At 32.7% G+C, this 15758-nt stretch overlaps 1 protein-coding gene across 2 annotated transcripts in view; it reads left to right on the top strand.

Moving 5' to 3' along the window:
- The first annotated feature begins 78 nt into the window (after positions 1-78).
- Positions 79-15758, top strand: part of LOC117334163 (peptidyl-glycine alpha-amidating monooxygenase-like) — a 30869-nt gene continuing 15189 nt past the window's right edge. For both annotated transcript variants that reach the window (XM_033893636.1, XM_033893635.1), the window contains exons 1-11: positions 79-276; positions 5274-5328; positions 9313-9406; positions 10431-10513; positions 11104-11181; positions 12339-12390; positions 13175-13242; positions 13748-13831; positions 14202-14281; positions 14935-14985; positions 15677-15729. In XM_033893636.1, the coding sequence (XP_033749527.1) occupies positions 142-276; positions 5274-5328; positions 9313-9406; positions 10431-10513; positions 11104-11181; positions 12339-12390; positions 13175-13242; positions 13748-13831; positions 14202-14281; positions 14935-14985; positions 15677-15729 (833 nt within the window). In that variant the 5' untranslated portion in view covers positions 79-141. The remainder of the gene's footprint in view (positions 277-5273; positions 5329-9312; positions 9407-10430; positions 10514-11103; positions 11182-12338; positions 12391-13174; positions 13243-13747; positions 13832-14201; positions 14282-14934; positions 14986-15676; positions 15730-15758) is intronic.

Raw genomic sequence — 15758 nt, forward strand, 5'->3', positions numbered from 1 at the left:
GTATCACATGACCATACGGACGAGCTAAATGTAGTGTACATTACATAACATACCTCAAAGTGCCCGCCACTATTTACTCAAGGGATCGAAAGTTTGGAGTGAAATTTAATGTGATATATATTTATACCAAAGGACTGAAAAATGTCGGCTGTAACGAGCACAATGTTGGTGATACTCGCTGTAGTGACTTTAGCTTCAGCTCAAGTTGCACCTCTTTCAAATTCCAAGGTAGATTCGATGATGGACTTACGGATGAAAAATGTTTCTGTTAACAAGGTAGGTGAAATGTTTATACTGAATGTTTATACCAAATACATGGTGATAACAAGGGTTGATTCTAGTACAGAAGGATTGTAGGTGGTGTATATAATGATAAGGATTCTCACAGACCTCCATATAGCTATATATATAGGTGTACATTTGTATATGTATATGTACATAGGTAGGAATTCAAGTGAATGTTTATATTGAATGTTTATACCAAATGGGGATTATTCTGTAAGTTTAAAAGTTGGGTTCATCAGTACATGTATACACAGTGCAAACAAGCAAACAATACAAACTATGCATGCATACACAACACTCACAACATTTATGTTTTTTCTCACAGCACATTCATATGTTACTCCTAGAATTCATTTATCTATCTTTCTCACAGTACATATAACTGTTACTCTCTCAATACATTTATATAATTATCTATCATTCTTACAGTATATTTATCTAACATTACTCTCACAATACATTTATCTATCATTCTCACATTACATTTCAATTGGTTATTATAACATTTCATCTATCATTCTCAATAACATCCATAGATGATAGGACCATGATCTCATTACCTTATTCTATCATTTCTCGTATTACATTTCTGTAATATTCTCCTATTCCATTGATAATATATTCATCTGATCATCACTTTATGTCAAACTAATATTCTCACATATTTATTTATTAATATCATTAATCTATCAAAGTATGACCCTCATATACATCCAAAACATCATCTTATTTCACCCAAGTAGTGTACAGACTAACAAGGTCATATTTACAAATGATAATTACAGCAAGGTTTGATCCGAGTACAAAAGGATTATTATTGTATATCTGATATATATATAATTATAAGGGTTCGACAGACCTGCATAAAAATTATATATGACCATGCATGTATGTACGTGTGAACTCATCGGATTCACCAAATGCAACATATTCCTATAAATGGGACTCTAGAATATAAACAGTTCTATATATAACTCTCTGCGCTACGAAACATAAATAATGTGTTCAATATTTTCATACATGTACATTGTATATATGGCATTTTGTGACTATCATGTATGACATTTTGTGACAGTCATGTATGACATTTTGTGACTATCATACAATAAAAGACACAGGGACTTGACATGTCAGTGATTATACTCCTGTATGGACTGTCAGTGATTTTCTTACCCTAATTATACAGGGGCCTGTACCTTTTCCATTTGGGAAAATATAGCCATATCTTTTTAATTTCGGCAAAAATGTACTTTCTTCCAAGCTCAAAAATAATCATAAAGTCAATGGTTTAATATCATTTTGAATAAGCATAATATAGCTCTACGATCAATCAATTATAGCATTGGCTTGTGAAAACATTATGTGAAATGTTATATGATCAACATTTCTTCATATTTATTAACAAACAAGGGAAAATATGAATTAAAAATTGGGAAAATACAGCAAATTTTCTTTAGGGGAAGGGGCCTATATTCGGCCCCAAATCCATGCCAAAAAAATCACTGACTGTGGGTTGTGCCTTGTCCCTGTGTTTATTTCCGTGTTGTCCTATATATATATATTACTGTGATGAAACACATATATCATACATAAATGGTTATGACTGTATGACCCCAGCTGGCTCCCAAGTCCCAACAGCTGCAAGAATCTTTATAAGTATATATACGTATATAAAATAACAGATCAAAACATCAAAAGAATATTGCATGATATTGAAGTTAAGTTCAAAGGTAAAAAATTGAAATTAAACATATTTGTACTGATAATCTACAGTAGCGGAAAAGTGAGAAATGGGTCTGTCTAGATCTGTGTTGTTGTTGTTGTTGTGTCATTAAGCAAGACACAACAGTTGCTCTGAATGGCATGCGACTGATCATGACCTGTCATATGTTGTTCAGAGTGTGGTAGTCACCAGCTACATAAGGAGACCCAGCCCCTTCTCAAAATGACATCTGTTGTTCATGGGTTGATAACCCAGCAAACAATCATAGATATATAAACATACTGGTAATTTATCCTAATTAACATGTTGTAAGAACTGAATCTTGAATAACTTTTTCTCAATAGTGAGCTCTGAGTCATGGTGTCGTAAAATGAAAGCCGGTAATTATATAAAGTACATTGATATGTAGGGCTGACCTTGACCCACTTCCAGGGCAAAGTCACTAACTAACAAATTAAATGTTGAAATTATGTAGAATAGATTAGAAGTAAAATTAATCATATGTTATTTGAAACTGAACCACTGTGCATGATCATTGTCTCTGTTATTAGGCAAGATAATTCAATATTTGAGTGGTACAGGCCTTGTATACCTCTTGTTTTTGAAATTTGTTTGTAGAATTTTACATAAATAATGCAGTGACATCACATTAAACATAGAAGTCAAGCTAGGCAAACAGACAGTTGAGACATGATGTATCATTAATAATCTACGCTATAATTGCTGTCTCTATATGTACGTATATAAGCAGGTAACAGTCATGACAACGATCTAGACCTGTGACAAGATTGTATGAGCAAATCATGCACCTGTACGTCTAGTAGTTTTCATGTAAATATAAAACCTATATAACTGTATGTAGTAAGCTGTTGCACCTGTTTTGTACATTAGATGATCATGACTGTTTGTAACATGCAGTTTGTATATATATATTTTAATCATTTAATTTTCTATAGAACGTTCCACATGCCATGGCCAGTGAAACAATATAAACCCTATTAAGCTTCACAACTGATTCTAAGATTATTTTTATGAAAAAGTAATTGAAATTTCCCATCATATCTTAAATTGCCTTATTTTTCCCAAAAAAGGAATTAAAAATTCCTAAATGTATCCATAGATTAAAACTTCTGAAAAACACAAGAAAAATATAATGGCAAATTTAAATATATACACAAAATCGATTAGAACAAGGACTGACTCAAGGGCCAGAATTGGTGTGTGCCATAATCATGCAAAGCTAGAATTTACACAGGGCTCAAATTAAATAAAGTGGATATTTTTATCAGGTGGACTATTTGGCTACCAAGTCATAAAATCTAGATAGGTGCCAATTGGAAAAGATAGACGCCAGGCCTAGTTGTCTTACATAAAAAAAAATCTTTGAATTCTTTAGATAAGTATATATAACATCTCTCTGTAGCTTTTTCGATTGTGAACGTCATTTTAGCATTTACTGCAACCTTTGAAAGATTAACCAAATCGCAAATTTACAGTGTTTTTTTAGTGGCCATGCAGGTGCCTTATAGGTCAATAACTGGCCATGGTCGCCAATGGTGAATTAAAGGCGCCATGGCCACTAAAACTGACGCCACTTTGAGCCCTGTTACATTGTGTTTAAAAACATGACTCTCTTGAAACAATTCTTAGCATGTAATTTTTTCACGTGATTTACATGTAAAAAAACTTCCCTATTCGGTCGATTGGATTTTCCCGAAATACCCATGGAAAACTCTGAATCAATATACAAACTGCACATGTACATGTACAGTTGCTAATTAATTATACAATGTATAACACAGCACACTCATTTATGTAGTATCGGAGTACTGCTATTTCTATAGTATTAACATAACTATATATGTAACATCCTACTAATTCTAGTGATTGTATCGGCAACATTTTGCTTCAAATGAAAAAAAATTCTTGTTTTGCTATAACATTGAACACCGTGGTCTATTTTGTTGAATTTCTAGTTTAATTTTCAATGGGAAACATTTACTGGGAAAAGATGTTCTTATATTGTTATACATTAATGGGTTCGAATTCGTAGACTTATACAGATTAATGAAAACAAAGTAGCTATATATAAAGTGTATAGTCTTGACCAATGACAACTTATATTAAGTGAAATCCTTTATTTATATTTTGTCTTACATACGTATACACTGTGTATTATATGTACCATGGCCAGTAATTATAAGCTGTGAGATTGTCCATGGTCTTAAAACTTTAAACTACATGTACATAATTTTTTTATATATATATATCAAACTTCGAAGTACATATTCTACACATATATAGCATTTTACATGAGTTATTATCAATGTAGCAGGAATTTTTAATTTTGGGACTCATGTTTTTCCTGTGGGACTCGTTCCAATTTTGAGTACGTACATACTCACTTTTTATTAATATAACAGAGACTCATCAAAACTTTTGAAATTGTGTTCTGCATGAATTGGTCTGAAAAATCCTTCCAAAAATTACTGTGTAGATCTAGACTTTACCAAACAAGTTCACTAACTGTATAAATTTATATTGTATATGTATTGATTAAGCTTACAGTGCACTATTTTTTAAATTAATCCAACATTTAATTATATATACTGATACAAATGTATGATCCTGTTTCTCGTATTCTTTTTTAATGTAAAGTTTATTACATAAATACAGAATCTACACAGCAGAACATCTTTAACTATATACATGTATTTGAAAACAGAATGTTGTGAAATTTTGGAAAATTGACTGTTACAATTAATATGATCTTCACTTTCCATAACCTGTTAATTATATTAATTACATTGTCATACATGTTTTTGTAGAAATATACTCAAACCTTCATCTTTCCTTGATGTGTTGAGTCTTTGGAGAGAGAGTGACACAAAACATTAAAAACAGTAATTGAGATTTAACAGTAGGTCAATTTGACACAATCACAATAAATTTTGAAATTTATTATCAATGAATATTCATTGAATGAATGAAAATGTGTGAGGGTTAAACTGTTTATGTATGACATATTTGCATTGCTATAAACTTGAAAAAAAAATAATAAAAAATATCAAAAGTTTCTGGGAAAAAAAAATGTTGATAATCCAGACACAAGTCGATTTTCACCAATTTTTTGAAAATTCTTAAAATGACATTCAAAATATGACGTTTTGATTCTTATATTCTGCCAGGCTCTTGAATACATATATGGTGGCTGGGATGTATATAGCAATATTTGTTTAATCTTTTTTATTTCTTTGTGTTTCAGGACGACCAGTATATTTGTACAAGTTACAGAATGCCAGTCAATGAATCATATATCGGTAAGGTCAAATCAACTTTTCCTTTGCCCAAATCATCACCACCAAATATTCTCTCCTTTCTCTTATTTTGTCCAAACTCTCCCTTCATCCCCTCAAAAGATAAAGGAGGGGGGATTGGGATCATGGATAATTTTTATGCCCTCGTATGACTTTTAAGCGGTGGAGTGGGGCCGGAGTCTTTTACACTCATTCTGACTGTCTGCCGGCTAAATTAAGCACGGAACCAGCATTTAAGACATGTTGTATACAAACACATAAACACATTTTTGGTTTTGTGTACTGTTATATATGTTATTACATATTTAATGAAAACTTGACTGTAAATTAATATTAGTAGAACACAAACAAAATTCTAGCTGCCAATCAACATACATTGATATCTACACAATGTACATGTATGTAGCATTTATAGTTTTGAAGCATTTAATTAACATTACTGTATCTATCCACAAATAATCCCCTGCATGCCCACAAGTTAACTTCTTCATTTTTGCAAAAGCATCAATTTTAAAACAAGTTAATTAACTTAAAGTTAATTATATATAAGCAGTTCATAAATAATAACCCCTTCCTAAACTTCATAAATACTATACTTTTACACAAGGAGAAAGACCTCTTTTGGGGATAGATATATGGTTGTACATTTTATACTAACAAGTACCATTATATACAGTATATATATATAAATTCAGCATTCATCATGTATATTTTGAATATTTAGTCATAAATACATAAATGTTTACAATCCTACATACATTACAGTCAAACCTGTTACACATAAATTTGTGACCTTCCAAATTTAAAGGAGTCAATAAAAAAGGTCACATATGACAGGTGGTCTCTTACATTATGTAATCCAGGTTCATAGAAAATTAATCGAAAAGGAAAGGTTCATATAATTATATATACAGTGTATATATATTCTGCCACATATATCAAATTTATAAGCTATAGGTACCAGTAAAAATATAATATATATATATCTATTTGTGTGTGTTATAGATTTAACATTACATTCCTATTTATTTAATTTATAGCCTGGAGCTGTATATATATTCAGCAGTCAATTGTTTTATACGCTTTAAGGACGTACCAGCTGGCCATGGGCACCAACATTGTTTTAATGTGACGTTAACGATGTCAAGCACTTCTTCATCAAATCCATCATTAGTCAGTTTACTAAAGCAGAATTGTTTTTGATCAGAATTGTGGTACTCGATGGCATATGGAAAAAAAAATCAAAAAAAAAATTTTGAGTAACTATAATTGGACTTTTTAATCTAAAGTACCAGTTTCATGTAACAGTTTACATCTCAATAATATATTACCTTGTATTTTGAAGAGTATTCAAGTGATTTTCTAACACAAAAGTGGACTGAATGAAAAAAATATACTTTGAAGTATCCACTTAATTACAATGTACAGAAAATAATGGTTTTCACAACATATTTTTCGTTTTATTTTATCATTATTTTTCCGTTGTGGATTACACACTCATAAGTCGGGGATGGGCTTATTCCTGAGCATGACCTTTTACCCTGGTAAAATATGGTGTATATGTTAAAATAAGATTCAGAGTATGGTAATAATTTGCCACAATTTATCTGGTTTTTCAGAGTGTTTAATACAATGTAGCTACCGGTACTTTAATTAGCTTCATTAGTTGCTTAATTATTTTATTGTGGTCACAGAACAATGGAGCTAGTCATATTTCCCAGTTTTATGACACATATATTACATACCTTAACAACTCTGTACCGGTAGCTATATATACAATATAGGTATAATCACTTCGCCTCATTTACGTGACATATCCAATCATCACATACCCAGCTGTTAATTACCTTAACTTCTGCCATATTATCGCAATGAGTCACTCATGGTTGATAAAATAATAGTTTACTGTACATGTATCGATCTCCAGCTTGTCAATTAGCAGCAGTGAATTTCTAACTTCACTATTTAAAAGATCTAGCTTGTCATGGTTTAAATTTTTAAAAATACCTGCGATATGATCAATTGTATGATATCAATCCCTATCTATAATCATGTTTTTAACTTGATCTCCTTAACAGATCTTTTTTATACTTTTATTTTTATTATCATCCATATTTTTGTTATTTTCCTATGCACTACACGACATGTATGTGTCATAGCACTACACGACATGTATGTGTCATGGCACTACACGACATGTATGTGTCATGGCACTAGACGACATGTATGTGTCATAGCACTACACGACATGTATGTGTCATGGCACTACACGACATGTATATGTAATAGCACTACACGACATGTATGTGTCATGGCACTACACGACATGTATATGTAATAGCACTACACGACATGTATGTGTCATGGCACTACACGACATGTATGTGTCATGGCACTACACGACATGTATGTGTCATGGCACTACACGACATGTATGTGTCATGGCACTAGACGACATGTATGTGTCATAGCACTACACGACATGTATGTGTCATGGCACTACACGACATGTATATGTAATAGCACTACACGACATGTATGTGTCATGGCACTACACGACATGTATATGTAATAGCACTACACGACATGTATGTGTCATGGCACTACACGACATGTATGTGTCATGGCACTACACGACATGTATGTGTCATGGCACTACACGACATGTATGTGTCATGGCACTACACGACATGTATGTGTCATGGCACTACACGACATGTATGTGTCATGGCACTACACGACATGTATGTGTCATGGCACTACACGACATGTATGTGTCATGGCACTAGACGACATGTATGTGTCATGGCACTACACGACATGTATGTGTCATGGCACTACACGACATGTATATGTCATGGCACTACACGATATGTATGTGTACCAGCACTACACGACATGTATGTGTACCAGCACTACACGACACATATACGTTTACATATACTGTAAAGTTCTGTCAAATTTAGCCAATCAATCAAATCCTGTTTAATGTACCCAGCATAATAGGTTATCTGTGTTATGAATTTGTATATCTGAACATCAGTGTTATAACAAAATAAATATTTGTCTCTTGAGTGGTTCTAAATCACAGTACATTATATGATGATCTATTATATATTGAATCACAAAGTTTTGGTACTACCATGTTAGACAGTGTTTTGTGGTACGGTACCTATAAACATGACTCCAAAATAACCCGGAGCTTCCAACATCAACACAGCCTGGAGCATGTCAGTTGGAGACTTCCTGTCGACATTACCTTAACCTCATGATCTCACCAAAGTTATACCAGAGTCCTGGGATTTATGTATAATGTATACCTGATGATGTGTGTGGGTACATGTTATATACTGTTATGTGGTAATGTATATAACGTGATGAATGGACACTCACATTCTAGTGACACTTTAGACCATGTTCACTCACATATCAATAAAAAATATATGAATACACATGCATTTATACAATGCCCTTGTCCTCAATAACTTACAGTGGATATCCAGGCTTTTCCTGAGGGTTTGTTGGGGCCGTTAATGGGCCCCATTCCCAATTGGAATGATTTCATTTAACAGCCAAATTCCCAAAATTTTCTGTTTCACCAATTTCCTTCCCAAAAAAAGATAAAAAGACCCCATCCCAAACCAGTGAGAAAATGCCCTGATATCATTTAACAGATAAAGTCTGCTCCATTTCTATAAATATACCATTATTTTACAAGAATGTTGCGTAAATACTTCCATTGAGTTTGACATTCTGTCTTAATTGTTTTGTCAGGGAGAATGTTTTTGTTAGAATTTTAGACAAACTGAATCATTATTTAGACAAACTGAATCATTATAAAAACTTATTATAGTAAATTATCGCAGTACGTGTTCTGACCTCAATTTTAGTAAATTTTCTTCATCATAAACTGGCCTATTAACCCATCCTTCACATGCTATGGCTATCATCGTTGACCCTAATTCTGTTTTGTTATTGTCTTTACAGTCCAATTTAAGCCTCTTGCGAATGCCAACACCGCTCACCATATTCTATTGTTTGGGTGTTCGGAGCCTTACAACACGGAGGAAGAAGGAGCATGGTACGTATTAAACCATTAAACTTTTAAAGTCTGCGAAACATCACTGTAGAAATATATTGTCATCATTAGAGAAGAACAGAGATCGGCTAAAATCATTCAACCACTTAAATATGACGTCACTAGGATAGAAATGTTATCAAACCACAGGGAATTCTACTGAACTGGTGGATGTATGAACCAGTAGAAATAAATTTTCAAGGAAGATAGATATAACCTCATACAATATAATTAGATAGTTATTATTTCTATTACGATGATTAAACTTTTATTTTTAAATCACTGGGAGGAAGTCCCATGGGAGTTATTGTTATTGTCCGTATAGATAGTTAAGTTCAAGGTTCAAGGTTTTTGGGTCAAGGTCACTGCTGCTGTTTTTAGTGGAGGCCTGCATGTAAGGGACATGTATTGCTTCAGCAAATTGCAATATGCTTGATTACAAACATTATACATTATACATGAAAATTTTGTCATGATTTGTGCCAGTTTATTCACACTTAAAGAGTATTAATGTCTCAATAAAGACAACTGTGAGTTGAATTTATATCAAAACTCTAAGGAAACTGGTAGGCATAAATAGAAATGAGGTATGTTGTTTATGTGTGAATTTCATGGGTGGCCAAGGGAAGTTTACTACTGACTTGGTATGGTTGCGAGATGGTCAGCTTTATGGAGATGGCGTCACCTGTAAATTGGTATTGGTAGTCGCTGCACTTGATAATGTTCTTATGAAAATTGTAAGAGGATATTTCAAAAGGGGGTATCGCTATAAATTAATTGCAATTATTTTAGTTCACCTGCCCAAATGCAAGGGCTCTTGTTTAAGTCAGCTGATCACTGAATGGCCTGAGACTTGTCAGATCCCCAGAGGGTGTCAATAGTTTTATATAGGCAGCAATACTCAGCTGTCAAGATCAATGCTTTCCTATAAAATACCACATTACTGAAAGGGTCACAACAATAATCGAGGTAATGTCCCTAATTCATCAGGTGTTTGTATGATTTAACACCTGTAATTTGTGTACAGGAGCTGCCGTATGATCTGTCGTGGCGAGGAGCAGATTCTGTTTGCCTGGGCCAGGAATGCCCCTGAGCTGGTTCTTCCCAAAGGTCAGTACTACTAGGGCTGTCAGTCAGGTGTCAATCGAGGACAAATATGTTATGATATACATTGTGTTTGTGTATCTATATACAGTGGAACTTCGAAGTTGGAAAACTCGAATACCCTGCATAACTCAAATTAATTTGTCAGTCCCAGCCGAAATCTCTCATTATCTTAGTAAAAAAAAATCTCAGAAAACTCTAATTCAGAAAACTTGAAAAACTTGGATAATACGAGGTGAAAATTTGGTCCCAACAATGAAAATCCTACTTGAAATGATTTTTTTTATCATTTTTGTATAATATAATAATTATATATATATTATACATGTACTTTTTAAAAAAAGGAGATAAAAACTACTGCAATTTATCTTGTTATGATCAAAAGATTTTTTTTTTAATTTTTATTTTTTTTATTTTATCTTCAGAATAATTAAGGACAAGTATTTAACTATGAATGACTTTAAAAATTTAATTAGAAATCATTTTGAATGACTGAACATGTTATTTGTTCTAACAGGGACTGTGATTTCTACTTAGCTGTTCAATCATTAATTGGTGAACATTATTATGTAATCTGATTTAATTGTACTCCGCAGATGTCGGTTTCAAGGTTGGAGGAACCTCCAAAGTGAAGTACATTGTTGTACAGATACACTACGCTAAAGCGTTGCCATGTAAGTTGACCTCATTGTCACCTCATCACGGAGATTTAGGGGTTTCTTGCTACGACACAACTTTCCACACATATTTTTGCATGTTTACATGCCCAATTGTCAGTCAAATTGGCGAATGATTGTAACTTAATTTTTCCATTGTGTGCTTCAGCTAAGTGCTTACCTCCTCCATTGATGATTCATATTTTCTCTCAAGAACCATATCGCATTGAGTCATAATATTCTGTCTGTAGTTAGCTGGTGGGTTAGGAGATAAATTTGAACAATGACATGGACATTAATCTTGGCCATTAAGGTTGAACTTGTTTTAAACATCAAAAACTTCTTATCAGTAACTTGTAAACCTAGATTTGTGCTATTTGGTTTGTAGATACATAGAATGTAGCTAAGGTATACAATATATCTTTGAAATATATTTTGAATAAATGACCTTGACCTTCATTCAAGGTAAGAAGTTTTGTGTGTGTTGAATCCTTTTATCAATTTCACATAAAGACAGGTCCATTTGGGCCGGGGCTATGTTATTTGGCCGGTGGATAGCTAATATGTTGTAATTTGTAATTACTCGATTGGCCGATATCAGTTCATCGTTATACCCCGCCATGAAATTGGGGGGGGCATATAGTGTTACCCATGTCTGTCCCGTCCCGTCTCGCCCCGTCCTGTCCTGTCCCATCCTGTCCTGATGCAATGTAACTAGCTAATCTCAGGAACTGCTGAGGTTTAGGGGTATCTGGCAGCAGGGGCATTTATGTCTTATGGACATTTTCTAGATTTATTCTTTTTTTTTTATCTTTATATTCTATTTGAGTATAAAAAAGAAACAAAATATCGAACCATCATGAATCACCATAGCAATCCCAGCAGCAGTACAATGTCAATACACAGACCTCAGTACATCAAATCTCTGGCAGTATATCAAATCTCTGGTGAACACAAAGTATATATTTGATTCAGTTGTACCATCATATATTAAAGAAATTTTTACAAAAAAATTTATGATGCATCCCATAGTTATCAATTGATGACTTGGATTTTAAATGAACATTTTATGAAATCCATATTTAGTATTCTTTCAAAAAATTAATTAATTCTATTCATTGATATTTCGTTTTGTAATTCCAATTTTAATTTAATCTTCAATCTATTTATTTCAGCATTTCGACCAACTGACCAATCCGGTATCCGACTTTACATGACCCAAAAACGGTTTGTATCATTTTGGCATTGACACACAATTTACAATAAACTGTAATCAGGTTAAAATGCTCAAAAAACATCATTTCTGTGAAATATAGTACTGTTTAGTGGGAGACGTTTGGAGTTACTTCCCTTGTGTATGGAACTCTCCCCATCACTCATACTGTTACATAGCTAGGCCATCACTCTTCTTTAAGCATAAAATCACAAATTTAAAAAAAATTAAGACATACTCTGTAAATTTAAAATATGTGCATGCCCTGTATAAAAAAAGTACATATTGTAAGATTTCTCTCTACTGGTGGTCATAGCTTTCAATATTTTCACCATAAGCATAATTCTTTTATCAAAATCAGTTTTGCAAATTGTACTCTGTTTATAAGTTCAAATTTATTGATGCAAATATCTTGATTTATTAGTCTCCTAATGGAAGAAACAATGGTATTGAAATTAACATGTTTAACTTCAGTTATAAAATACATGAATGATGAGGTATTTTATAGCTAAATTGAACAGGTGATACTGTTCGGTAAGGCTGATAATGTTTGTACATTACATAATACTGTTTCATCCCTGTGTGTAGTTATATTTTTTTTTTTTTTTTTTTTAATCCCTTTAATTAATCAACAATTCTTTTGATTTATTCTAATTTTAACTTGTGTTCTTGCATAAGTCAAAAAAACATATTTATTTATAAACTTAAATTCATATAATTTACGGCTAATAATGTGTTTACTGATAATCCCTGTGTCATGTTTCTGCTCTAAAATTTGGCTTTTATTTTATTACACAGACAGCGGTATGAGGCTGGAATATTTCTACTGCTGGCCTACTCTCTCACCATTCCACCTAATACACCAAGTACGTAACTGAAGGCTCGGAGATCGAATATGTTATGGTTTGGTGTTTAAATGTTAAACAGGTGACCACAATGTATCCAGTTCATGTATTGTGACATCTAAGCTTTGTTTTCAAAAATAGAGAGGGTTTACTAACTGTAAAACAATAATTTTCACACATGATTATTTTCACATATTTTATGAAAAAATTATTCACGACAGTTTCAATAAAAGGTACAGTAGGCCATTTATGATTGTAAATCGCCAAATTAAATCACAGCGAAAAAGTGTTTAGGCATGAAAATGCAAAAAATTATTTGTTTAACAGTAATGTATAAGTTCAATTTTTTTTTCTGACAAGTGTTGCATGTCTGTCTTGTAATCGGTGAAAGTGACTTACATTGAAAGAACACATTACCTAATTCTCTTCTACGAAAATGTGTTGTATTTTTCTTTTTAATAATAAGAATAAAATTAGGTTCACCTTCCTTTGTTTCTTATTTTCTAAATTCTAATCTTGATTACAGAAACAAGCGCAGACATTTCTTGTAGTTTCACAGCCTCAGGGAATATATATCCATTTGGATTTAGAGCTCATGCTCACAGTTTAGGTAAGTAATATTATATTTGTGGGTATATTTTTTTAATCATGTATATATAATGTGATTATATTCAGTGTAAAATTTTAACCTTATTATTAATAGATTTTGAATTCATTACATAATGTTATAAACAATAAAATTTAATTATAATTGGCACAACTAGAATGCAGATTTGAAAATAAGATAATAAGACATTTTCTAAATGGCAACACATATACATGAAATAGTAAAAATTATTAAAGAAGCATTTATGGTTGAAAAATGAATGTTGCAAGGTTTTAATTTGAAAATGTATTTACTAACGAAAACAATATTAAGAAATAACTGCCATTAAAATGATCAAAACTCACAATCGAACTATCTTTATGTTATTGTATAGGAAGGGTTATCAGTGGTTACCATGTCAACCAGTCCAACAGTTATCATATGATTGGCAAGGGAAATCCACAATGGCCACAGGTAGGTGTCTTATCAAGGGGAGGTAACTCAAATCAGTGTTGGAACCTCTGTAAATCAGAACCTTGATAATAGTACACATACCAAGTTCTAGGTATATTTGGTTGTTTGCTGGTCACTAGCTATCTCATCAACACCAATCTTAGTTTCTTTACAGACAAATTTCTATTTTTGTGATTTCCCATCTATATGTAGTCAGAACAAAGTATTTGTGATGTTATATAATTAATATACTGTTTGTTTCTCTGAAACTACAAGTCCTACCGTCCTCATACATAAACAGATACTCTGATCAGCTTCAGCAGCCATGTTCAAGGTTTACACAGGAGATACCTTCGACCGACAGTTTGTCTAAACATTAGCAACTGGCAAAAACACATCTGTTTATAAATCTGTTTTCAATCAACCTTCCATGCTATAGATTGACATCTGATTATAAATCTGGTTTCCAACAACCTCTCATGCTATAGATTGACATCTGATTATAAATCTGGTTTCCAACAACTTCTCATGCTATAGATTGACATCTGATTATAAATCTGGTTTCCAACAACCTCTCAATCTTTATGATTGACTTTTGAAAAATTTTGCCATAGAACATTACTACTAGCTACCAAGACATAGTTTTCAAATAATTGTGTGTATTTGTATTTCAGTCATTCTATCCAGTCTCGGAGAAAGTGGTAGTCAAGCCTGGAGATAAACTGGTAAGTCCTCTACACCATACCTTAATGATGGAATACAGGTGTCGTCGGGTGGCACAGTGGTAACACACGTGCCTTTCACCTAGGTGGCTGTGATTGTACATGAAAAGGTACAATATTTACTGTATGTGGTTGCCTGGTAGATCACGCAGGTTTTCTTCAGATAGTCCAGATTCCTTCCTCACAAAGACTCCTCACATCTGGGCAAGCAAGACCGATTTATAATATAAGTTGATATGATTCATTTCCTAATTGTTATAAAATATTAGATAAAGAGTTTACATACATTCCAGACCAATACTTAAACCTGGCAAATTTTGTGGATTTTGATTGCCACCATGTGTTTACCTATTAATTTTAGATGCATATAAGATATAATCAGTGCAGGCTCCGAGAGTTGATCGAGACATATTTATAATTAACCTGTGCCTGGTAGTGTCAGAGCTTTATGAAAGAGGTATTACAAAAATAAAACTTATCACAATCAAATATAGCAATACAGCAATGTGTGAATAATATTTTGTTTCAAAATTAATATACTGTTTTTCTATTCAAGGTAAATTATTTGACTAGATTATAAACAAAGAGTTATCTCCCTTCACAATTACCAAATCTTCCTTTGGAAGCTATAAGGCTTAGTTTAAATTGCCAATAATGATATTTGTGTGTTAATAAAGCACGGCTATGTTAATAGGTGGGGCGATGCACATACAACTCTACTGGGCGACAAAGGAATACATTGATAGGGTAAGTAATGTAGTGTGTGATAAGTACAA

The sequence above is a fragment of the Pecten maximus genome, chromosome 9 (assembly GCF_902652985.1).
Source record: "Pecten maximus chromosome 9, xPecMax1.1, whole genome shotgun sequence".
Taxonomy (NCBI): Eukaryota; Metazoa; Mollusca; class Bivalvia; order Pectinida; family Pectinidae; genus Pecten; species Pecten maximus.